Source organism: Penicillium argentinense (assembly GCF_028826775.1).
Source record: "Penicillium argentinense strain IBT 30761 chromosome Unknown utg000003l_segment0_segment0, whole genome shotgun sequence".
Taxonomy (NCBI): domain Eukaryota; kingdom Fungi; phylum Ascomycota; class Eurotiomycetes; order Eurotiales; family Aspergillaceae; genus Penicillium; species Penicillium argentinense.
Window position 1 is genome coordinate 1,720,716 of NW_026622662.1, and position 21,465 is coordinate 1,742,180.

The window sequence follows — 21,465 nt, forward strand, 5'->3', positions numbered from 1 at the left end:
CAAGATAGACAGCGATAGACTTCTAGTCTTTTCATGAGACTATTTATAGACATGACCGTGTTTATATATGCTACAAACCTGACACCGAGCATGGAGTGGGGGCTTGGAGGGAAGATGATAATGTACAAGAGAAATGGGGCTAAACCTCCAGCTTCAGTCCTCAAATCAAACGCCGAAACCAAATGCAACCCGCTATCCACCCAACTTTGAAAAATAAAGGGATTAAATGTATACCGCAACAAGTTAGCTTCTAGTACCAGAGCTATTGCTCTGCGACGCGCCAGCTTGCTGTCCGCTCTTGTCGACTTCGGATTTCAATGCAGATTCGAACGCAGCAGTCGCAGCAGCAGCTGAGGTTGTTCCCGGTGTTCTCGAGGCAGCACCAGCTGCAGCTGCGGCCGAGTTCTCGCGGAATCGCTTCATCCGATCGGATCGTGCTTCGCCTGGGAGACTACCCCAGACTGGCTCAATGGAGTCGGCGCGCCAGTTGCTGCGAGGGGAGGTGATGCTTGCACGTCTTGGTGATAGCGGTGGAGTCAGGGAGGCACTTCCAACACCACCCTCACCCCACATGCGCACGCGTTGGAGCTTGCGCAGTCGGCCGAGTCCGTAGTAGCAGACGACTGCGGTGAGGACGAAGCAGATAAACGAGACGCCGCCGAAGCCGAAGTCGTCTTCTTCGATAAAGTTCTTCAAGTTCATTCCATAGAGAGCCGAAAATAAGGTTCCTGTTGCGAGTCCAAGAGTTCCGATGCTGAATTTCAGGTCGAGAAGCATGAGGGAGTTACGATTGGCATCGAGAATCGCTTTGACGCTATCTGGAATTAGCATACGGTTTCTCTCGTCGATTTGCTAGATGACTTACACTTCTTCTGTGTTGCGGATGCCGGTAACCAAGCTGCCGCTAGCCTGGACGATTTCATCGCAAACTTTGTGGTACGATTCCAGCAGCATCTCGACCTCTTGGTGGTCATCTTCTTCCCGCTCCTTGCCATGTGACCTCTCAGTGAGGTACATGGCGGCCAAATCGTCGTCGGCTTCGAGCAGGTCATCAATAGCATCTCGAACTAGGCGAGCCTTCTGCTCAAAGGTACCCAGCTTCTTGGAGTAGATCAAGAGATGTCGCAGCTTATCGCGGTCGATATCCTCTTCAAGCGCTCGAAGAACGCGTACGACGGGGTCTCTGACTCCATTGAACTCTTCTTCCAAACCACTTGTCACACTGATCAGAACTGCTTCCAGTGCGCGGAACTCATATGGCAGAGCTTGTCCACCCTGTGCCGCTGGCGAAGACTTCTGACGCAACTTCGCTTCGAGATCATAGATGAAAAGTGATTGCATGTATGAGTCAGTTGACCCATAGGCGTCAAACACAAGGACGCGGTCTGATTTGATCAAGACCTTTAAATGTAGCAGGTTGATGAGAATAGCGCTCGGTCGAACCAAGATGTGAGGCAGTGTAGAAGAATCGATCTTACGTAGGTCGCGGGGGAGGAGGCCATACTTAACACGACGATCGAAATTAGTAAAGAATTTAAACAGAGGAGCCGGGGTTCACGAACCTTTGCGATCAACTCGAGCTTGCGAAACTCCCCATTAACAAGTGTGACATTCCCGCTGTTGTCGAATTCCGTGCATCGGATCCGCAGCTCATTAGAAGCTTTGGCAGCGAGTCCACGGCCAACATTAAATATTCCGTCTGTCCCATCATCAATCAGCGTGGGGCCTGCATTGCGCTGGTTCTTGTATTCGGCAGTCTTATTCCGCTTATAGTCAAACAGTCGTTTGAGGAATGGTCGGCGGACCGTAGAGGCATTTCGGGAGACGGTCAACGGCTCGGAGACGAACGAAGGTGCTGCAGGTTTCGATCGCGCGCCTGAACTGGCGAGAAGGTCTGCTGTCAAACTCGGAAGGCATTGTGTCCGACCGGGGCGTACCCAGTTTGAGGATCTGCGAGATGACCCGGCCGCGAATGACTCCTGGCACTGAAGGCGAGCCCTTGGGCGAACGCGGGCTGTCGCGCCAATAGCGATCTCTGACTGCGATCGGAGATATCGCAGCAGCGACGCCGACGGCGGGGACGGCTTCAACGGTGCCAGCATATCTCGGTGCTGTCAACAAGCGCTGCAGAGGAAGCGATTATCTCAGTCGCGGCTTTTTTCCCGCGCGTCGGAATAAGGTTGGCCCGGGGCGAACTATATTCTGTTCATGAGGAGATTGGGCCGGGAAATCGCTCGCACCCGGCTTATGAAAATAAGAAAGCGAGTTATTGGAACTTCGGGAATTCTAATGTGGCCATTGTGGATTATCATGATGAGATCGCGAAAAATCCTAACATGGCCGCAACACTGAACCACGCCTACCGAAAACCTTATTGTGGAGAATGACCGATTCAACACCAGAAATATCTTTGGATTGCGCACATCACGGATATTAACCGTCAGATTTATGAAAGCTTCTAACAGAATCTAATAGCTTTCAAAGGCTTTTGGACTATTCCTCTGTTGGCCGATCCTCATCCGCAAAAAAGAGAAGGGCCATCTCCGCCACGGCTTTGGAGTCATCGTAGGGACCAGCCGGTCCATCAATAGCCTGAGGAGAGCTCCAAATACTCTCCAAGTGAAATTTGAGCTTGGGAGCTGGCCAGTCATACATCCGACTAAACTGTCGACAAAGTTCACCCGAGGCAAATGCATCGAACTCAAAGTGTCCTTGAAGAGTAAGAACGCGCCCTGGGTAGTAAAGTCCCTGGATAAGGCACTTTTCACTGCTACCAACGTTGATCCAAGGATCCGGCAGATTGAGACGCTCTGGACTCGGAGGAATGTCTTGTGATGGTGTCACGATATCACCATGGATGAGTTGTAGTTGGAGGGGTCGCTCTTGCGAGAATTGGGCAAGGGAGGAGAATCTTGAGCTGAATTCCGGGTCCAAGATGATGGGATGCACGCCAATTTCATGACCGAGGACCGAAGGCTCTACTGAAATTTTGGACGGGAAATCGCCTATGGAGCATTGTTGGCCAGCGAGTAGTGCCTGGGCGATGAGTTGATGTCCGAAGCATGAGCCGTAGATTCGAACGAACGGATATTTCGCATGAACGGTTTGGATAAAGGCCTGAAGACCTGGGATCCATGGCAGATTGTCATAGGCTGCTGCTGCCGCGCCAGTGACCAAGATAGCATCGATTGGAGTCGGGCCAGATTTGGCAGTTGAATCAGTTGGGGATTGGGGGCCTGCCCGTAGAAACTCGGGTGGCGGATATGATCCCCCCACGATATCGTACGCTGTCACATGGACTTGAATACGACCATGTCGCAATGACTGTGGATGTTGATTCAGGCGCTCTGCCGCGGCTTGAAGAAGAACACGGAATTGCGAGCTGTGCAGACCACGCTTGGCGTAGACGGCTGGGCAAGGTACATCGGTGTCGAGGACGGCGACGTGAACCTGATGTCGAGGCGTGTCCTCATTGGCAGGGTTTAACAAAGGCATGGCCGCGTTGTGATAGAAGGATTGACGGGATAATGATCGTGGAAGGGCCCTTCTTTCACTTCTCGAACAGGCCAATGACAGCAATGTCGACTTCTCCTAGCAAACGCCCGTGGGCAAAACTTGAGAATGACTTGAGTTGAAGCTGGATGGCCCGCAGATCTCCCCCTCCTTTTGTTCGGATGATACCCGAGACTCGTCGGCATGCGCATCCGAGGATGCATGAGCCTCCAGTTGAGTAAGATGCTCGGCGTCGCAAGGGGGTGAACCGCTATTGCAACTTCGAATGTTGGACTTCTGAATCGATTTTCGTTGATCTTGAGCTTTGTAGATTGTTATAATAGAAGCGGAACTCATTTTGGCTGAATGCGACATGGATCGTAGAGCGGATCCACAGATAACCAGTCAGACCGTTTGAAAACCACACGACCATCCTTCAAAATAGCGAACAGAGTCTTATCGATACGATCAAGCAGCGTAATATCCTGGAGTGGATTATTATTCAAAATGAGAATATCTGCAATTGCTCCCTCCTTGATGCATCCCAACCGATTTTGCATACCCAGAAGCTTTGCAGCATTGATCGTGGCGGATTGAAGAATTTCTTTGGAGCTGAGAACAGAAGATCGAATCGAGAATTCCTCATTTTGAAGAGAATGAAGCCCCGCCAACAGATCGGAGCCGTAGCAGATCGTGGCTCCAGTTTTCTGCAAGATCGACAATGCCCCGAGACCACTTGCTAGCACCTGGCGGTTCTTCTCTCGGCTGAACTTGTCAAGGAACTGGTCGAAGGGGGGCTGTGTCATGCCTTTGTAGGTGACGAGCGTGGGAGTAAAGACGACGCCCTTTTCCTTGCAATAAGCCGCGGTCTCCTCGTCTATGAAGTTGCCATGCTCGATTCCGCGCACTCCATTGTCGACCGCATGTCGGATTGCCTCGACTGAATATGCGTGGGCTGTGACATACGTCTTGGAGTTACTGGCCGTCGTAGTTATTGCTTGAATCTCTTGGGCAGTGAATTGAAGCATGTCTAGAGCATCTGTTGGCGTTGCGACACCGCCTCCACACATGATCTTAATGAAATCCGCGCCCTGTCGTAGCTCATCGCGAGCAGCATTTAGACATTCTGGAACTCCGTTACATACGCGTGCGAAGGAAGGAGAATAACCCCCGCAACACTTGTACTCGTCACCTTGGTAGCTGGCTCGGAAATCGCCGTGACCACCGGTTTGAGAGAGAGCTTTGCCGGCGATGAAGAGCCGTGGACCAACCAGTAGACCTTCGGAGATGGCATCGCGAAGGGCAGCATCGGCTCCGCCAGTATCACGGGCTGTCGTGAAGCCGCGCAAGAGCATCTCTCGGGCAACAAATGCTGTGCGATAGGCGATAGTTATTTGGACTTGCTGAGAATATATCTTTGAGAGACAGGGATCCCGGTGTGGCAGTGAGGTGGACGTGACAGTCAATGAGACCAGGGCAGATATATTGGCCTTTCAAGTCCACTGCATTTGACTCGGAATCAAACAGGAGCTCTTCAGACCTTCTGGACGTCACCTTGATTATGGATCCATTTTTAATTTTCACGACAGAGTTCGGTATTACCTCGCCGGATTCCGTATCGACCAAGTTGGCATTGTAAAAAGTGATTGTGGGAGGCGAGGTTGAGGGCAACCATGGTTTGCTGCTCAAATTGCCGCTCATATTGAGGTCAAGGCCTGTTCGGGATAGGTAGGAGTAATTTTGAAAGATCGACTTTCGAGCACGCTGGGGATGGAGTTGGAGATCGTTTGATTGAGGAATTCCCGTTGATTCCAGTGCCGGAGTTACATCCGCTCGGCACATTTGGTGCGGGGAACTGGACATCGAGCCAGCTTCGCATGGCCTCGGCTAGGAAGACGCTGCTCGAGATAGCTAGAAAGTTCAGGACGACAAGGTCCCACCGCGAGTGCTAGCATTGAGGGGTTGATATTGGGGCTCGGGAGACGAGCTGACCGGGCCGGTCGAATACTCCAAGGAACCGAGTACCCTAGATAGCACCACTGCGATCGAAAGATTGGGCGATGAGATAGGGATTGATCAATCTGGAATGGAATAAGGCAGTAAGCCCTCAAGGGCCCATTGACAGTCGGGAGCATGAGCGGTTGGAAGGTCAGTGAGCTCGAGTGTGGTCGACTGCCGCCTTTGCGGAGGGCGATTTTGCAGTTCCGCCCACAACTCTCGCCATCAACATCCAGGCCGACCACCTTGGCCATCAGGCCACACAAGTCCTTGATATCTTCTGTTGTATCCTATTTTTGTTGATCTCCGTCGCAGATCGCGAGTTCTTTGTCAGAACCACAACTCGCCCTCTCGGAGACAGCCTCCGACGTCATCTCGGGAGTCCGCCGAGCCAATAGAAGAGCAGATCGAACAACCCCGCAAAGCAGTCCATCAAGCTCGAATGGCGATCTTTACAGCTATTTGAAGGAATTAGTATCTGCATCTGATGGAAGAGCGTTGAAGTCAGCATCACCGCAGAGATGGCTACTTCACTGCCGGCAGGCCTCATGAGGGGGACTAAATTGCCACTGGTTATCAATCCTCTGGGCGCTAGATACGGGACATTTTGGAATGCAAGGTACAAGTCGACCCTATCTATCCCAGCGTCGAAGGCGTCGAAGGATGGTCCGCAACTTCCACCCCATTCACTGCTCCCGAATAAGATGCTGCTACGATCGTTGATGGTGGCTACCGTCTCATCCCACCCGTGGCTTTTATCGGCCGCCCTCAGGGTGCTTTCAACGTTGGTCCACCCCAAATTATCCGTGCTAGATGTGAACAAGAATCCTTTGTTACGCCGATTTATAAAAACGACATTTTACAATCACTTTTGTGCTGGGGAGAATGGCGCCGAAGTCAAGTCGACTATTGGGAATATCAAGAACATGGGTTTCAAGGGAGTCATTCTGACATATGCTCGTGAGATTGTTGTTGATGCTTCGAATCAATCGCCAAGCTCTCCTGAGTCTGCGAAAGAGGCATCCAATGTCCCAGATCCAAAGGAAACTTCCAAGAATGCTGACATAGAGGCTTGGAGAGATGGCGTGCTGGAAACCGTCAGAATGGTCGGCGAGGGAGATATTTTGGCTTTGAAGTGAGTCTCAGTATGTCAATATCTGTCTTGATATTAAATAATCTTCCAGACTCACCGGTGCTGGGCAGCCTGCAATGCAAGCACTTTCGGCTGGCCAACCCTTACCTGCCCAGATGGTGACCGCGCTGAGAGAAATATGCGACCGAGCAGTGGAGCAAAAGGCTCGCATCTTCATAGACGCAGAGCAGCAATCGGTTCAGGCTGGTATCGATGCTATCGCATTGGATCTGATGCGTCAATACAACCAGGGACCAGCCGTTGTTTTCAACACATACCAGGCCTACCTCAAATCTACGCCTACCAATCTCCTCGGTCATGTTGAACTTGCCGAAAAAGAAAGATTCACGCTTGGTATCAAGCTTGTCCGCGGAGCCTATATTAGCTCCGAGCCTCGGGGCCTAATCAACGACACCAAGGCGGATACCGACGATTCATTTAACACCACTGCGGAGGGCATAATCCGTTGCCAGTTCGGAACATTCGGAAGCGAAAAAAGGCCTTTCCCACCGGTTGAGTTATTCATTGCAACACACAATAACGAAAGTGCAATGAAGGCAGATGCGTTGATTACGGAGCAGCTTTCGGCTGGAAAGACGCCCCCAAAGGTGCAATATGGTCAGCTCCTAGGCATGGCCGATGGAGTGAGCTGTCGACTCCTGCAGCTTGGTATGGAGGACAACACGCGGCAGGAGCCACCTGAAGTTTTCAAGTGTCTCAGCTGGGGTACCATTGGAGATTGTCTGTCCTACCTTATGCGGCGGGCGGTGGAAAACAGAGATGCGGTGGGAAGAACCAAGGAGGAATCCCTTCAACTCAGGCAAGAGGTATTCAGGCGGATAAAAAGGCTATTTTGGTAGTTCTCACTCACATGTCACTAGCGCGAATGGCATCTAGTGAATGGATCACTTACATATCGCTCTGTATGGATCGCACCATCGCCGCGCCTTGGACTTGTAAGCGATTCATGTACCTTGGCCGGATGCCATCATGGTGGCACACCCGCCCCCAGAGTAGATAACTGGATAGCTGACCATGTGGATAACTGACTGGATGACCAGGTCGAGGACCAGGCATGGTAGTAGCACATTCTGCTTCCAAATTAACATCCCAATGATGGAGGTGGCATTTCCCATCAATATTGGCACAATGCTTGATCATGGTTCTTAAAATGTAGTCGTGTATCCCAGCAAAGCCATAATGAGGGTGGTTTCCAAGCGTGGTGACAGTAAGCTTCAAAAGGTGAATAGCGATGGAATCAAAGGGCGGGTTTTTTCCTAATTTTTTTTTTTTTTTTTAATTTAATTTATGTCGAGGATAGTGGGGTAGCACCCGAAATAGCTTAGTTCCGTTTGTGTCGTGATATCTTCATTTGTACTAGGGGATTCTCGACACTCCGAGATCGGGAGGTTCAACCCCTCACCCTACTCATGTAAGCAAGGACACCCTAACGTGTCCTCGCAGCATCCGCTCTTTTCTCCTTTTCTTCAATTAATTCATCCTATCTTTTTGGATTGGTTCCCCTTGGTAGATTAGCCCCATTCTTGCATACAATGCCATACTGTATCAGCTAGCTGCGACACTTGTTCACAGGAATATAAAAGCTAAGGTCAACCCTCCAGTTTTTGTGTCCTCCGACTGCGCCTCTGCATCATTGAAACACGCCCATTTGTCCAACGCCGCAACCCCGTATACACCATGGCTACTTGTAGCCTAGGCTATTCTGTCGACCAAGAAATTGCCAATTTCTTCGAGCGAACGACAGCGACTCGCTCGGCCTGCGACACTTTTGCGAGAGAGAATCTTGGTGGTAAAGTCGTTCCGGTAGCTGTGCAGGGTGTGTGCAGCTATACCGTCTATGCTGGACCGAATGATGAATTTGTCGCTCAGTTTCGCCTCAAGCCTTTCCGGTTAAACATGGAGACGGTAAACCTGGCTCGTACCATTTACGGCGATTTTGCTCCCCGGGTCGCCTTTAGGGGAGAGATTGGGGAAGACGTGGAGGGTAAAGAGGCCCTTTATATCTATGTCATGAACAGAATACAGGGCATTAGCTACTTGGATTTCATCTTGGCTCATAACAGTCAAGTTTCCGAAAATTCAGTCGAGTTTTCTGCATGGCGCAAGAATTTTGTAATCGACGTCGCGAGGTATGTCTAGTGCTTTACGTCACACTGCCAAATTGCTGATTACGCGACATGATAGGTTCTTTGCGCTTTCGTGGAAATCCCCTCAAGCTGTTGATCAAAGATACAGCGACAGACTACATCATCAATATAAGAGAGAGCTTGAGTTACTACTCATTTCTCTGCCGGACCGTTTTCGCCCCTTGATCCAGAGATCCATCAGCTCTTTACCTTCCATTTTTTCTCTCCCCATGGTGCTACTACATAAGGATTTTGGTGTCTGCAATATTATGGTGAACGAAACGTCATGCAATCTGGTTGGAGTGGTGGATTGGGCCGGAGCAGAGGTTGCGCCATTCGGCCTGAACCTTCACTCCCACCAACGACTAATAAGTAAGGTTCATCTCAAAACTGGTTGGGTCAGATACGACGATTACATCATATTGGAGGATATATTCTGGAGCACGTTCAACAAGGAAGCTGGAGGGCTGGGCAATGAGACAATTAAGACCATCAAAGCGGCAAGAATTGTCGGCTTGTTGTTGTCGCGCGGCTACACTAGCCGTCTTCCAAATGCCCCGGAGCCAGTACCTATTCGGGACGATGAAAGTGGAGCATATAAGATGCGTGACCTGGATGGGTTGTTAATCAATCCGTCTACGAGATTTACTGATCTGGCATAACTGGAAGATGTACAGTAGAGGCGATGTAAAGAATGGATTATGACATTCAGTGGCTAACAAAGAGTTGGCTATTATAGCAAGGGGCTGCGAAAGCCGTGCAAATCAGAGGACATCGGCCTTGATGAGAGCGGCTTTCAGATCATCAATGTTCTCCAGTTTTGGAAGAGGCTCCCTGAGGTCATTACCACATGTGTTTCGTTTGCCGCGCAAGCACGGGGACTGCCATCTGCATTCTCGAATCTCCAGCCTGTGATGCGGGTTGGCATAGCGTTCCTGACATGAGAAGAATCTAACATGACAGTCCCTTGGTCGAGGATAAGTTCCGACATAGAACGAGCGCCGCAACCAAGGACTTGAAGGCCAATTAGACTTGTGAGGTTGTTCTCGACAATATATTGATTGAACGAACTCATCAAGAAAACGCGGTTCGAACTCAAGAAAGGTCAAGGAGGGGTCCGTCTTGTAGCTCATAGGCGCACAATCTGCCTTCAGTGAAAGGGAATATGTGTCCATGGACGCGACAGGGATCAATATCGCCGATATCGATGACTCTGGCCCAGCGAAGGGAAGGGTTCTCAAAGTCAGTCCCAATCATGACGGTGTCCTCAGGGATCTTGAAATGTCCATGAATCAAATGAATCCCAAGGACCTTGTCAGCGTTATGACGGACGAAGATTTCGGCTAGATTCGCAATATGCTCCTCAGCAACGGGAGATTGCTCGGAGTCATCGAGGAGGGTGTTGTATCTATAGGGTATCAGCTGCTGAGCCAGTGGACGGTGTTACGGGCCGTTCGAAAGAAACAAATTCATTCGGTGCCTACTTACGAGAATCTCGAAGATGAAAAAGGAAAGAGAAAGAAAGAAAGTCCGCCAGAAAAAGAGGGGTTAAGTCCCCAGCAAACGCGTTGTGCAAACGACCCAATATTATGCCTCAGGCATCCTTCCACGAGACGAGGCTATTCCCAGGGTCATCCGTCACAGACGGCGTGGTTTACATACAAGGCGCTGCTCTTAGGACGTGCGGGTCGATTCAACAGAAAAACCACCACAAAACACACGCGTAGCAATAAGGAAATAACGAGAAACCCAAATGTGGGGGCTAGGTCGGGGAGGTGTAAGAAGGTGTATTCTAGAACTAGCTATCCGGCCACCGTATACTGCCGGCTATGTCACATAGCCTGGATGGTACCCATGTAGTAGGGGGGGGGGTCTCCCCACTACAATATATAGTAGTCGTATCCTGCAATCCGCGTTCATAACCAGTAGATTTTACCACTAGACCAAAATCCAATCCGTTCACAGCCTAGTGGATGAAGTTTGTAACCAACTTTCAATTGCGAGGGGTCAGGCTAAATGAAATCACCATCATCATCGACTGCACACAGCCTGGTCGCGGGACTCTGTTCAGGTCTGGTCCATACTTCACTCACCAGCGCTTCTGCCCCAAGCAAAATGCCAGAACACCTCCTGCGAACAGACCGCGCAGCAACAATAGCGGGGCGTTAGTGCTTTCTGTCCAGAAACTAGCGGGGTTGTCATCAACAATTTTCTATTCACGCGGTAATATTTGAATACAGCTAAGCCGGGATTTTTTTAATCCCGAATCCGCTCCAATACACTTGGGCCGGCTTGCGGATGAACAGTAATACCAAGCCGCCTCGTCTCCTCCTACAGAATGCAGTAGTCCACTAGTCCATCTTCCTCGAGTCAACGGATTCAACCCATTCACTCTGTCCCTTATCCGGCCGAGCCTTATATTCTTCATTGACGATGCCGTCTTTCAGCATATCTTCTGGACCACTGGATTTCTGTCCCTCAAAAACTGCATCAATTTCCAACGACAATCCGGCAGTCTCCACATACCACATGGAAACCACAGGAACACATGAAAATTTAGGACCACGTAAATAATATAGTACCGCCAATCAATTTTTCTGATACCAATTGGGGTTACCAAGACCACGGCATAGTTGCAGATCCAGTTGGTCGCCGTCGCAAGACCAGCGCCGCGGTTCAGGGCTGTGTATTCACCTCGGTTGCATACATCCACGGAATGGCTATCCAGGACAAACCGAACACTGTATAGAATGCGAAAACGAAGGCAATCGCCACTGCTGACCACTTGCGTCCACCGACAGCGAGGCCAGCCGCGAGAAGTGCGAAGCAAGTGCCCTGCCATACAGCGCCCCACAACATGAGCCGTTTTCGGCCGTCAATGGCGGTAATGGCGAATGTAGTGAAAATCATGACATTAATGGCATTGCAAGCGTACAGGATCAGTGACATTTGACGGGAGACGTGCAGAGAGGCAAACACAACAGGCAAGTAGTAATTAATTGCGTTGATGTCACCCACCGCTGCATCAACTGGGTGCCCATTCCTAGGAGGACTCTCCTTCTAGTGTGGAGGCTGTCACTTGCAGGAGAGAGCGCCAATTAACTTTGGAGACCTCAAGCTCATGTTGGACGCCTTGAACAGATGCTTCATGTATAGCTAATAGCTCGGAATCACGGATATCTTTAGCATGAAGTCGGCCTGTGACGCCTGGGATGCCTGGTGCTTACAACGGGGGCAGTCATACAAACCACGTCATTCAGCGTGGCGCAGATGATTATCGGTCGATTTATCGCTGGATTAGGCAATGGCGTCAACACAACTGCCATTCCGGTCTGGCAGTCGGAGATGTCCAAACCTCAACATCGCGGTCGCCTAGCCGTTCTGCACCTTGCCCTGAATCAACTAGGCAATGTAACAGCCCAGTGGCTTAATTTTGGACTCGGGTATGTGGAAGCCGGTTTCCTGGAGATTCCCAATCGCTTTTTAGGTTTTCTACGCTCTTGTTACAATTTTCCTGCTTCCATGGTTACCGGATTCGCCACGCTGGCTTATCCAGAAAAGCCGCTTCGAGCAAGCTAAGCCCATATTCGTGGACTATAAAAACAATATATCAAAATTCAAAGTTGATGCGTGGAGGCTGTGAGGGACGATGACTGGAGGTTAGTTCTTGTGGGATGGTTATTGGCCCCGCCCCGGAACTCATTTGCGGAGATGTGCACATGCGAAGCCGCACACGAGATGTGGTTACGCTTTCGGGATACTGATCCCGGACGTGGGAGTCAATAAAGGTGACGGAAACACGGGGTGCTAAATAGCGTGATACTACAAGTACAGATGGTATTGATCGGACAATGCAGCGTTTGTAACGTGTTCCGGGAGATATTCGTTCAGGGTCTTCAATTTTCTCAATAGCTGTTGTATTGAAAGGTTGGCTTTACGTTACAAGTGAACATTTCCCAGAGTAACTGTCTTGATAGACTGGTACTCAGCCATACCATATTTGCTTCCTTCTAGACCATAGCCGCTCTCCTTAATGCCCCCAAATGGTGATTCAGCTGCACTTATCTTTCCCGTATTGACACCACACATGCCGAGTTCAAGCTCTCGTGCCACACGCATTACACGCCCCACGCTGCGGGAAAACAAATATCCAGCAAGACCAACTTCGGTATCGTTAGCCAGTTTGAGGATTTCATCTTCGGTATCAAATGAGAAGATCGGAGCTAAGGGCCCAAATGTCTCATCTCGAGCAACTACCATATCCGTAGTTGCACCCGAGAGAACTGTAGGCTGCATGAAGAATCCGGGAAAATCGAGTGCCGAGCCTCCAATTTCGACAAATGCACCCTTTGAGACCGCGTCTTCGATATGACTCTTTACCTTGTCGACGGCCGACGCGTTGATTAGCGGGCCTTGGGTGCAGGAATCTTCGATCCCCGGCCCCAGACGAAGTTCTGAGACCTTTTGTACTAGTCTCCGAGTGAACTCGTTCAAAATGCCTCTTTGGACATAGAGGCGGTTGGCACTATTATTTTGTTAGGTGTAATATCACCACAAGAAACGAGTAAACTCACCACACGCACGTCTGACCCGAGCACCGGAACTTGGACATCATGGCCCCTTCAACAGCGAGATCGACATCGGCATCGTCAAAGACAATGAAGGGAGCATTGCCGCCAAGTTCGAGGCTGACCTTTTTAAGAGTCCCAGATGCCAGATTGGCCAGATTTTTGCCGATATTGGTAGATCCGGTAAAACTGATTTTGCGAACGAGGGGATTTATCGCGAGCTCTGAAGCTACTTGCCTGTTTTTGGTAGGACAGACCTGGATAATCTTACCCTCAAAGCCAGCCCTCAAAGCTAGTTTTGTGAGAGCGAGACAAGTAAATGGCGTCTCACTCGGCGGTTTGATAACTACGGCACATCCAGCGGCCAGAGCTGGGGCGACCTTGCGACTGATCATGGCTGCTGGGAAGTTCCATGGCGTAATGATACCGCAGACACCAACCGGCTCCTTCAAAGTCATCACTATGGTGTTGGGCGTCGATGACGGGATTGTGTCCCCATAGCAACGCGTCGCTTCCTCTGCAAACCAAGAAATAAAACTCGCAGCATAGAGAACTTCGCCCTTGGCCTCACTAATGGTTTTTCCATTCTCTAGACACAGAATTCGTGCAACTAGAATTGCTGTCAGAGGTGAACCGGATCGTTGAAAAATTTAAGAAAATCCCTTACGGTCCTCAACATTTTTAATAACCAAATCGTGCCATTTGCGTAGCAGACTTCCACGTTGTGCAGCCGTAGTTGAAGTATAATAACTCTTCTGAGCCGCATGAGCACTCTTGATAGCTGATTGTACGTCGTTGAGATCGCAATCTGCTACAGTCCCAAGAACCCGTGCCGTGGACGGCTCTAGTGAACAATGAGAGAGTGTGGCAAAGCGTGATACTTGGAGACGAACCTTGAACACTGAAAGTTTGCTGTTTTCTAATCCAGCGGCCGTCGATGAAAGCTTGATCCTGAACCAATAGTTCCATATCCTTTGCAGTTATCATGCTGCTTGCAACAGCCTCCAAAAGCTCCTGGGAAAAGGGGACGGACATTGTAAGAGGAAATTTTTGCAGATACAATTGTGATGAATTTTGACTGCCTGAACTATACAGATCAGCCCCTCCGGTGCTAATGCATCTCAGCTTTATATGTAGCCCTTACTAAGCCTTCTTTCGGGATATCACTCCCGGGGACCGGCACTGGCTATTTTCGAACAACCACACGCTCGGATATTAGTCTCCAAAATCGACTGAACGCCACTATTTTACAATACCTTGTCCCATCTAATGCAGGAGAGCAGTGTAGATGAACCGCTACTAAGCAACTGCGTAGGTCCACGGGGCGCCTTTGATCCATTTAGCCAGATTAAAGTGAGTGATTGCCCGGCTTGGGCTGGAATTATGGGAAAGTCAGAGGAGTAAGTGATGTGCTCTCGCTCAATGCACTAATGTAAGACAAGTAACAGCCCCAGAATAGTATGTGGTTAGAAGATCTGGGTGTGGGTGCGCCCTATATTTTTCCGCACTATGCACCATTTGATCAACCTGGCTTCATTGAATTTCTATTGGAATTCTTGATGAAACAAATTCTTGCATATATCTTGCTAACAAACACAGAGAGAAATTAAAGAGAAAACCTGCCATTATCGTACGATACCTGTTGTCAAGAGTTTCTTCTCCTAGGGATTTCATTCTGAGAATTGCTCATTGTATTAAGGCGCTTTAGACACTATCTACCTAACCGAGATAGGGAGTTCGTAAAGCGATGATCAATTTTACGCAGGGACAATTGTTGAAATTGGAGCCATAGTGGTCAGCTTCTTTTTATGGTTAGTGGGCTCGCTCCAGCTATAAATATTGAGTAAATTGATCCTTATTCGGGGAAGGCTTTATCCAAGAGGTGAGCCCAGCTCCTTTTGATTACACTGCTCCGATTGAGAAATCCAGTGAGAAGATCTTATATAATTACATTGCAGCATCTGGAAACCCAAGGTCAATGCCAAAAGGGGGGTACACGTATCGGCGAAACAATCCTTTCTTGCAGAGATCATTTGAATAAACCCTAATGAGAGCACAGTCGTCTTCGTCAAGATTGATCAGTTCACAATTGTCCTTGATGCGAGAAAGGTTATTGGATCTCACGAGGACGGAGGATCCACGAGTGGCTGTGATGTTATCAGTATGATGTTGCACATGAATAATTGGAGATTTGGGACTGCAAATCCAGTGAGCTTACAGTGCCAACTCAGAAGAACTTTGGCAGGGGTGGAGTGCTTCTTCTCAGCCAAAGCGACGATGGGAGGTGCAGCAAAGTGTGGACCTCCTGTACTTCCGAAAGCACTATAGGCAATGATGTGAATCCCCATCTGGTGACAAAAATCAACAACATCCTGCTGAGGAAGAGACGGGTGACACTTGATCTGATTGACAGAAGGAACCACCGACACATGAAGCAAAAGCTCCTTAAGATACCGCACACTGTAGTTCGCGACTCCAATGGCTTTTAGTCTGTATTGAAATGCTAGTTCTGCGATTCAATAATATATTACGTACAAGACCAAGGCATTCTGTACTGTCATGTATTATCACAGACCCAAACTACTACCCCGCTCGATATGGCCTCAACACAACCATCCTTACTTTGCTCACAAATATCCAAGACCCACTTATATTTACGGCTCTTAGCTCTCTAAAGGGGCCTACATGCAATGAGCACTGCTGTAATGCCGCAAACCTCGATTATCTGTGATCTCCCAAGCGAGATCCTACTCATAATAGCGCATCATCTTGATGCGTTCAGTCTCATCTGGCTGCGACGTTCCTGCCAGCTCTTTCGTGAAATAATACCGTCTCCTACTCACTTAGAGTTGATAGAGGCGGAAACTAGTCAATTCGGTACCCAGAACGATTTATACGCCTGTCAGGATTGTCTTAGGTTGCGACCAAGAGCAAAATTCGCGGATAATATGGTGAAAAGGAAAAAGGCCAAGTGGGGATACAATGCGGCCCAACGGTGGTGTGTTGACTGCGGTATCAACCCGCGTCCAGGCACCAATAGATACGCCGCCGGCAATATCATCACTATTTTGGGAGAACCATATGTTATCTGCTTGGAATGTCGAAAATTCAGAGAGGGCGCTTCAGAAAACGGGAAGCCGTTATTTGTGTGCCAAGTCTGTTGGCGATTTACGAGGGCAATTGAGGAGCGTGCAGAGGCTGACAGAGCACGGCGAGAAAGGGCCCGACTGCGAGCTGAACAAGCTGAACGAAGAGCCAGAAGACGTGAGGTGTGGGGCTCAGCTTCCGATAGCGACGACATGATCCCGCCGAGTCCTACATCTAGTGAAGAGTACATGGAGATGATCCAGGCCGAAGCTGCTATGTACATGAACAGCCCCGGGCCTGGGTCTGATTGAGCATGCTTGTGTTCAGTTCGCATGGAACATGACAAACTGAGGGGGTGGTCAAATACCACTAGGACCCTTCGGGATGGGCTTATTCATCGTTCACCCAATTTCCACCTAGTATGGTGTCATAACACGCCATAGTTCAAATATAAAGACCCCTGAGATCGCTCAACCGATCTCAACAACCTTCAATCCATTATCTTATTCTGTTTTGGATATCTTCAGTACTAGCCAATACATCGATTCCTCATCCTGACAAATTATTTAGCAAGTCTAATACGCCATGTTTCCTGTACTGAAGCGTAACGGTAGCCAGCAATTTTGATCTGAAGACACAGTTTTTATTAAAATCGGCTGAATAGTCTCACATAGTTAGATCATGCAGCTGTCAACCTATTTTGGATTCTGGCAAGAAATTTTCCATTGTCCATTCCAACCACATGTGAGGATAACTCTCCGTCATTGTATTACAGTCTGTGTGTGTGTGTGTGTATCATTTACCTGACCCCTTCCCTGACGGCGATATGCAGGCTACAACTACTGCTTAAATACACTGCTTTTATGTTCCACGAGGATTGTTCCAAACTTCCTGAGCGGTGAACTTTGAGCCTCACCTGGTAAAGCCTTTCGTAGCCTTTCGCTGTTCGCGCTGTTAGGCTGCCCTTGTGGCGCGGCTATAATGAGTTCCCTGACAAGAGCGCCAACGGTCGTCCGTTGCTGGCTGCATCTCGACTAGGAGTTGGGAGAAAGCGGGCAAAGCTGAGATCAAGAATTTTGTGAGTGACCGTGTGGCAGTTGCGTTCTGATTGCGAGCCCGAGCTCGAGTTCGATTAGCTTGGCTTTTGCAAGATTTCTTGTCGAGTTTGAATGGCGATGGTTTATTGTGGAAACGGAGATAAAGGTCTTCGATTGTGAGCGTGCGTTTAAGAGATCGTGCGGTGTAGTAGGTCTTAGAAGTCGGTTGCGGATGAGGAGATTTGGGGCATTGGAGAACCGAGGCATAGGTGGGTCGTTGGTCTGGTGTGGATGTAGCGTGGGATGGTGAGAGGCGAGGTTAGGAGTCTGAGAGGCTTCTTCAGAGCAAGTGGGCTGAGGATTTTGTGTTCCCGATTCAGGTATCGTGGAGGACTGTTCGGCGGCTGAATCAATGTCCATGATTGAAGGTTCATCGGGCGGAGTGGATGCTGGCACTGTTTCTGGATGTGGTTGTTGAGGTGATGGAGATGCGAGACTTGAGTGGGTGCAAAGGTCGGGTGTTTCAAAGACAGGCCTAAGATCACGACAGATGATCAGCCATATACAGTCTGCTAAGTGTAGCTGCTGCGTCTCCTCGATGGGATTATTCTGGAGTGTGTACAAGGGCCTGCTCGATCCGCAGGCGAAACAACACGCTGATCCGCCAGATCTTGGAGAAGGCTTGCAGTACAAGCCATTCTGGGCCAGCTGGAGAGGAGTGACGTCGGTAAGCACTTGTCTATGGAACGAGAGAACTCTAGCTGCGATAGTAGAGTAGGTGATCGGGATTCGGTGGAGAGGTTCTTCGTTGGGGTGTGGGGTAGTTCGGTGGGGTGGAGTGGTGGGGTTGGTGGGTTTGAGGAGCGAAGAAGGACGGCGTAGCGCTGAGAGGGGCTTGGGCTTCCAGCCTCCTCTGGCGTCTGGATGCTGCGAGCTCATCTCCCTCATCCAGTCCATCGGGGGTCCCTAGGGTCTCCAAAGCTACAGTCCCATTGTATTACAGTCATTCTCGAAATCGGCTTGACCAGTACACAATCACTCTCTCCTGGCCCCACCGCCAAGGCTTTAGCGCATTTCATTTATTGAGCTGCGACGGAAAATTGAGGGCGCAGCAAGGTGCGGCTTGTAAAGTACATAACAGCCTAAGAGACGTTATATTACAATGCATGCACATGAAGTCCGTGGAATCCTATGGGGCTTCGTCGTGGGTTGTAGATCTGGTTGCGCTGGCCGCTACCGCAGTATTTCCACAGATAACCCCCTCCCTGGGGAGGCTCCTGCCCAACCTTCCAACTCAACAACCCCGCCCACGTCTCACCAATCTATTATTCAGTCATTGAAATTGTTGGTATCACCAGCTAGGTACTGTGTACACAGTTAAGTGGACAGTGTGTATGCTCCAAAGCAAAAGTCAATTCTGTTGATAGATGTTGATGTTCAGTCTAGTTGGAAAAACACCCCTAGATCCCACACGCCGGCCTTCGGCGGTCACAACACCGAGGCCACAGCCCAGCGCAAGAATGCGTACACCAAGCAAGGGATGTTATCCATCGGTCGCTAGCAGTGGGTCACAGCCAGTTTGTTCTGACAGGAGAATATATCCCGACAGAAATAAACCCACTGGGAATCGAATTTTTGCCCTACAGCATTCCCTCCGAGCTGCAAACCACTCTTTCCTTCCAAAAGTCCGACGTAGCATAGATGCGCTGTCATGCCCAGGCCCTGTGAGCTGGGCCCGCGTTGCTGGCAGGGTCCTTCTGGAAAGAAGCACTATAAGCTCTACCGCGGTCGCCTGGAGAGTTTTGGTTGAAAACGTGTAGACCAGTGCGACTTCACATGTATGACGATGGTACGTATAAGAGATGGTTCCATAACACTCGCTGAATAGATAATGCCCAAGACTTCCATATATTTGTATCTATATGTGTAAGTGCTTTAGAAACAGTATAAAACATAATCAGAATCATTGTATCGTTGACTGTGTAAAGTACAGTAATCAAATCGCTCGGTTGCTTGTCTTGGACCAGGCATTGTGGTCATCTCAGCTTCAACTGTTTGATACTGTACACATACTGTAACCAAACTTTCGATCTTGAGCAAAATAGGACACCTCATTTCACCACTTTTGACGATGATCCCACGTGCGATGCCGTGATATTTATGGATTCCACTGATAAGAGGACCATCCAGGGGAGCAAAAACACCCCAAAGTGGAGATCACGGTACTTGACCGGCCATGTTATGACGATAGTGTTCAGCGAGTCTCCCTAAGATTTTGCTCAGTTGAATATAGGATATAGTATGATAAGAGAGAATCATCTCCCAGAAGCAAAACCTCGCTAACTAATGATAGCGAGCCTTTGTGCCATCCTCGACCAGAGTACCGTACGTCAAGCTGCACGGGCAGGGCTCTATTCTTCTGAAGAAGCCCTGCAATCTAAGCGGGCTTCCGTTGGAATATTCTGTTTCCAAGTAACTACAAAAAGACGCTCGCGCACGTTACGGCAAAACTATGACAGTGGACGAAGCCAAGCGCGCCGGAGTAACTCGCCTTATGTTCCTTGACTTGTGGCCAAAGACCAAGTCAAAGGGTTAGGCACCAATTTGAAATATAGAGACAGAAAAGCGCTTGCTGCACCTTACTAGTCCGTAAATGATCAGAAGAGGCAGTAACTCAAAAGATAAAAGAAAAGAGAAAAAATGCATTGTCTTAAGTCTTAAGTATGTCAGCCCGATTTACTGCTGAGCGCTGTACACCACAATACCAGGGATCTAGGAGTAACATCAGGTTGCTGATCAATCTTGTTGCAGTTTCGACCCTGGTGTTTCCATCTCGAAGCTGTGACCATTCGAACTGGGTAGTTCGGCCCAAGGATTTTCAGATCGAGGATAGCCTGCGTACCAAGAACGGGATGCCTTGTCGCGCAGCGCTCAGACAGATAATCTAGAATTGTTGGTTACAGTACAAGAACTTTTAGTACCAAACTTCCCTCGGCAACAGCAATGCTAGATCCTCTTTCAAATTGGGACAATGACCAACTCTACACCCTTCACACAGCTCACTATCGTGCGGTCCTCTGCTCTGACCAGAAAAGCTGGGCCGCTGTAACTCAATTCCATTCCTTTTTTTGAGCCAGTATGTCACTCTTTCCGCATAGCACCTGGTATCCAGGACTAGCCGGCCAACTGCTCCGCAATTTCTGCATCGCTAGTGATACACTCGTGCATTATATCGCTGTCGAGTGTACATGCGAATTGTAATGGCGACTTTTTTGCTCGACCAACCGCTGGAGTAACATCCGCTGTTTTGGCATATAAACCGACCCATGACATTTGTGTCCCGTTCCTCAATGTTGGTTTCCTCATTATCGGCGCCAAAGAAGCCTATTTGAAGCCCTTCCTCGTCTAATAGCCGTGCTACGTCGTCATGAAGTTTTGGGTGGAGCGACCACAATTTCGCAGCTTTGCGTCCCCTGTGTGGCATTTGAACCTGGGTGCCGGTTGTGGGGCCTTAGAATGCTCATGATGTCAAAAGGGTGCGCTGGGAACTCGGGATATGATCGGTATATGGCCTTGGATGGGCTTATGAACACTTTTCTGGGAGACAGGCTATCCCGCTTCAAAGCCGCAGCTCTACCTCCTGAGGACAACGTATCGCTACCGTAGCACGAGTTGATTGGTAGATATGTTTCATGTGGTGTAACACGACGCTAAACGCACAGCCGAGATAAGAATAAGCAAGGGAATGTCCTGTAAACAATAAATGGATGAGCAACTACTTCATTCGCGTAGACTTCGCAGATATACACTATCTGGCCAACACTAAGCCGATGTGGTAGTCAAATTCACAATATGTCTAATATTATTACGTCAACCCGGTAAAATAAGACACTACCTTGTAGGTGGCTTGAATACGGTGGTATGAGCCTTCATGTAATGTAAAAGAAGTAAAACCTACATCGTGGCTGAGCTAATTCGAGAGAAATCATTGGCTTGGTGCTGGC

The 21,465-nt window shown here is 49.3% G+C and overlaps 9 protein-coding genes across 9 annotated transcripts; 2 read left to right on the plus strand and 7 right to left on the minus strand.

The window, feature by feature from the left end:
- Positions 1–243: 243 nt before the first annotated feature.
- Positions 244–2,102, minus strand: N7532_002755 (CorA family magnesium transporter; the record flags this gene model as incomplete). Its single annotated transcript, XM_056615249.1, has 3 exons — positions 244–814; positions 866–1,503; positions 1,563–2,102. The coding sequence occupies 3 exons, from the start codon at positions 2,100–2,102 to the stop codon at positions 244–246; spliced, it is 1,749 nt and encodes a 582-aa protein (XP_056478221.1).
- Positions 2,103–2,493: 391 nt separating this feature from the next.
- On the minus strand, positions 2,494–3,495 carry N7532_002756 (type 1 glutamine amidotransferase; the record flags this gene model as incomplete). Its single annotated transcript, XM_056615250.1, has 1 exon — positions 2,494–3,495. One exon carries the CDS (start codon positions 3,493–3,495, stop codon positions 2,494–2,496), a length of 1,002 nt encoding a protein of 333 aa, XP_056478222.1.
- A 350-nt stretch (positions 3,496–3,845) lies between these two features.
- Positions 3,846–5,193, minus strand: N7532_002757 (metal-dependent hydrolase family protein; the record flags this gene model as incomplete). Its single annotated transcript, XM_056615251.1, has 2 exons — positions 3,846–4,891; positions 4,965–5,193. 2 exons carry the CDS (start codon positions 5,191–5,193, stop codon positions 3,846–3,848), a joined length of 1,275 nt encoding a protein of 424 aa, XP_056478223.1.
- An 818-nt stretch (positions 5,194–6,011) lies between these two features.
- N7532_002758 (uncharacterized protein) lies at positions 6,012–7,482 on the plus strand (the record flags this gene model as incomplete). The annotated part of the gene is made up of 2 exons (XM_056615252.1): positions 6,012–6,625; positions 6,675–7,482. 2 exons carry the CDS (start codon positions 6,012–6,014, stop codon positions 7,480–7,482), a joined length of 1,422 nt encoding a protein of 473 aa, XP_056478224.1.
- Positions 7,483–8,320: 838 nt separating this feature from the next.
- N7532_002759 (uncharacterized protein) lies at positions 8,321–9,431 on the plus strand (the record flags this gene model as incomplete). The annotated part of the gene is made up of 2 exons (XM_056615253.1): positions 8,321–8,772; positions 8,828–9,431. The coding sequence occupies 2 exons, from the start codon at positions 8,321–8,323 to the stop codon at positions 9,429–9,431; spliced, it is 1,056 nt and encodes a 351-aa protein (XP_056478225.1).
- Positions 9,432–11,120: 1,689 nt separating this feature from the next.
- Positions 11,121–12,095, minus strand: N7532_002760 (uncharacterized protein; the record flags this gene model as incomplete). Its single annotated transcript, XM_056615254.1, is given in 5 exon segments — positions 11,121–11,254; positions 11,296–11,510; positions 11,552–11,829; positions 11,849–11,985; positions 12,014–12,095. 5 exon segments carry the CDS (start codon positions 12,093–12,095, stop codon positions 11,121–11,123), a joined length of 846 nt encoding a protein of 281 aa, XP_056478226.1.
- A 613-nt stretch (positions 12,096–12,708) lies between these two features.
- N7532_002761 (NAD-dependent succinate-semialdehyde dehydrogenase) lies at positions 12,709–14,372 on the minus strand (the record flags this gene model as incomplete). The annotated part of the gene is made up of 4 exons (XM_056615255.1): positions 12,709–13,294; positions 13,344–13,947; positions 14,005–14,181; positions 14,231–14,372. The coding sequence occupies 4 exons, from the start codon at positions 14,370–14,372 to the stop codon at positions 12,709–12,711; spliced, it is 1,509 nt and encodes a 502-aa protein (XP_056478227.1).
- Positions 14,373–15,284: 912 nt separating this feature from the next.
- Positions 15,285–15,885, minus strand: N7532_002762 (H/ACA snoRNP pseudouridylase subunit; the record flags this gene model as incomplete). The annotated part of the gene is made up of 3 exons (XM_056615256.1): positions 15,285–15,484; positions 15,556–15,819; positions 15,873–15,885. The coding sequence occupies 3 exons, from the start codon at positions 15,883–15,885 to the stop codon at positions 15,285–15,287; spliced, it is 477 nt and encodes a 158-aa protein (XP_056478228.1).
- A 1,606-nt stretch (positions 15,886–17,491) lies between these two features.
- On the minus strand, positions 17,492–18,418 carry N7532_002763 (uncharacterized protein; the record flags this gene model as incomplete). Its single annotated transcript, XM_056615257.1, has 1 exon — positions 17,492–18,418. One exon carries the CDS (start codon positions 18,416–18,418, stop codon positions 17,492–17,494), a length of 927 nt encoding a protein of 308 aa, XP_056478229.1.
- Between the last annotated feature and the right edge of the window lie 3,047 nt (positions 18,419–21,465).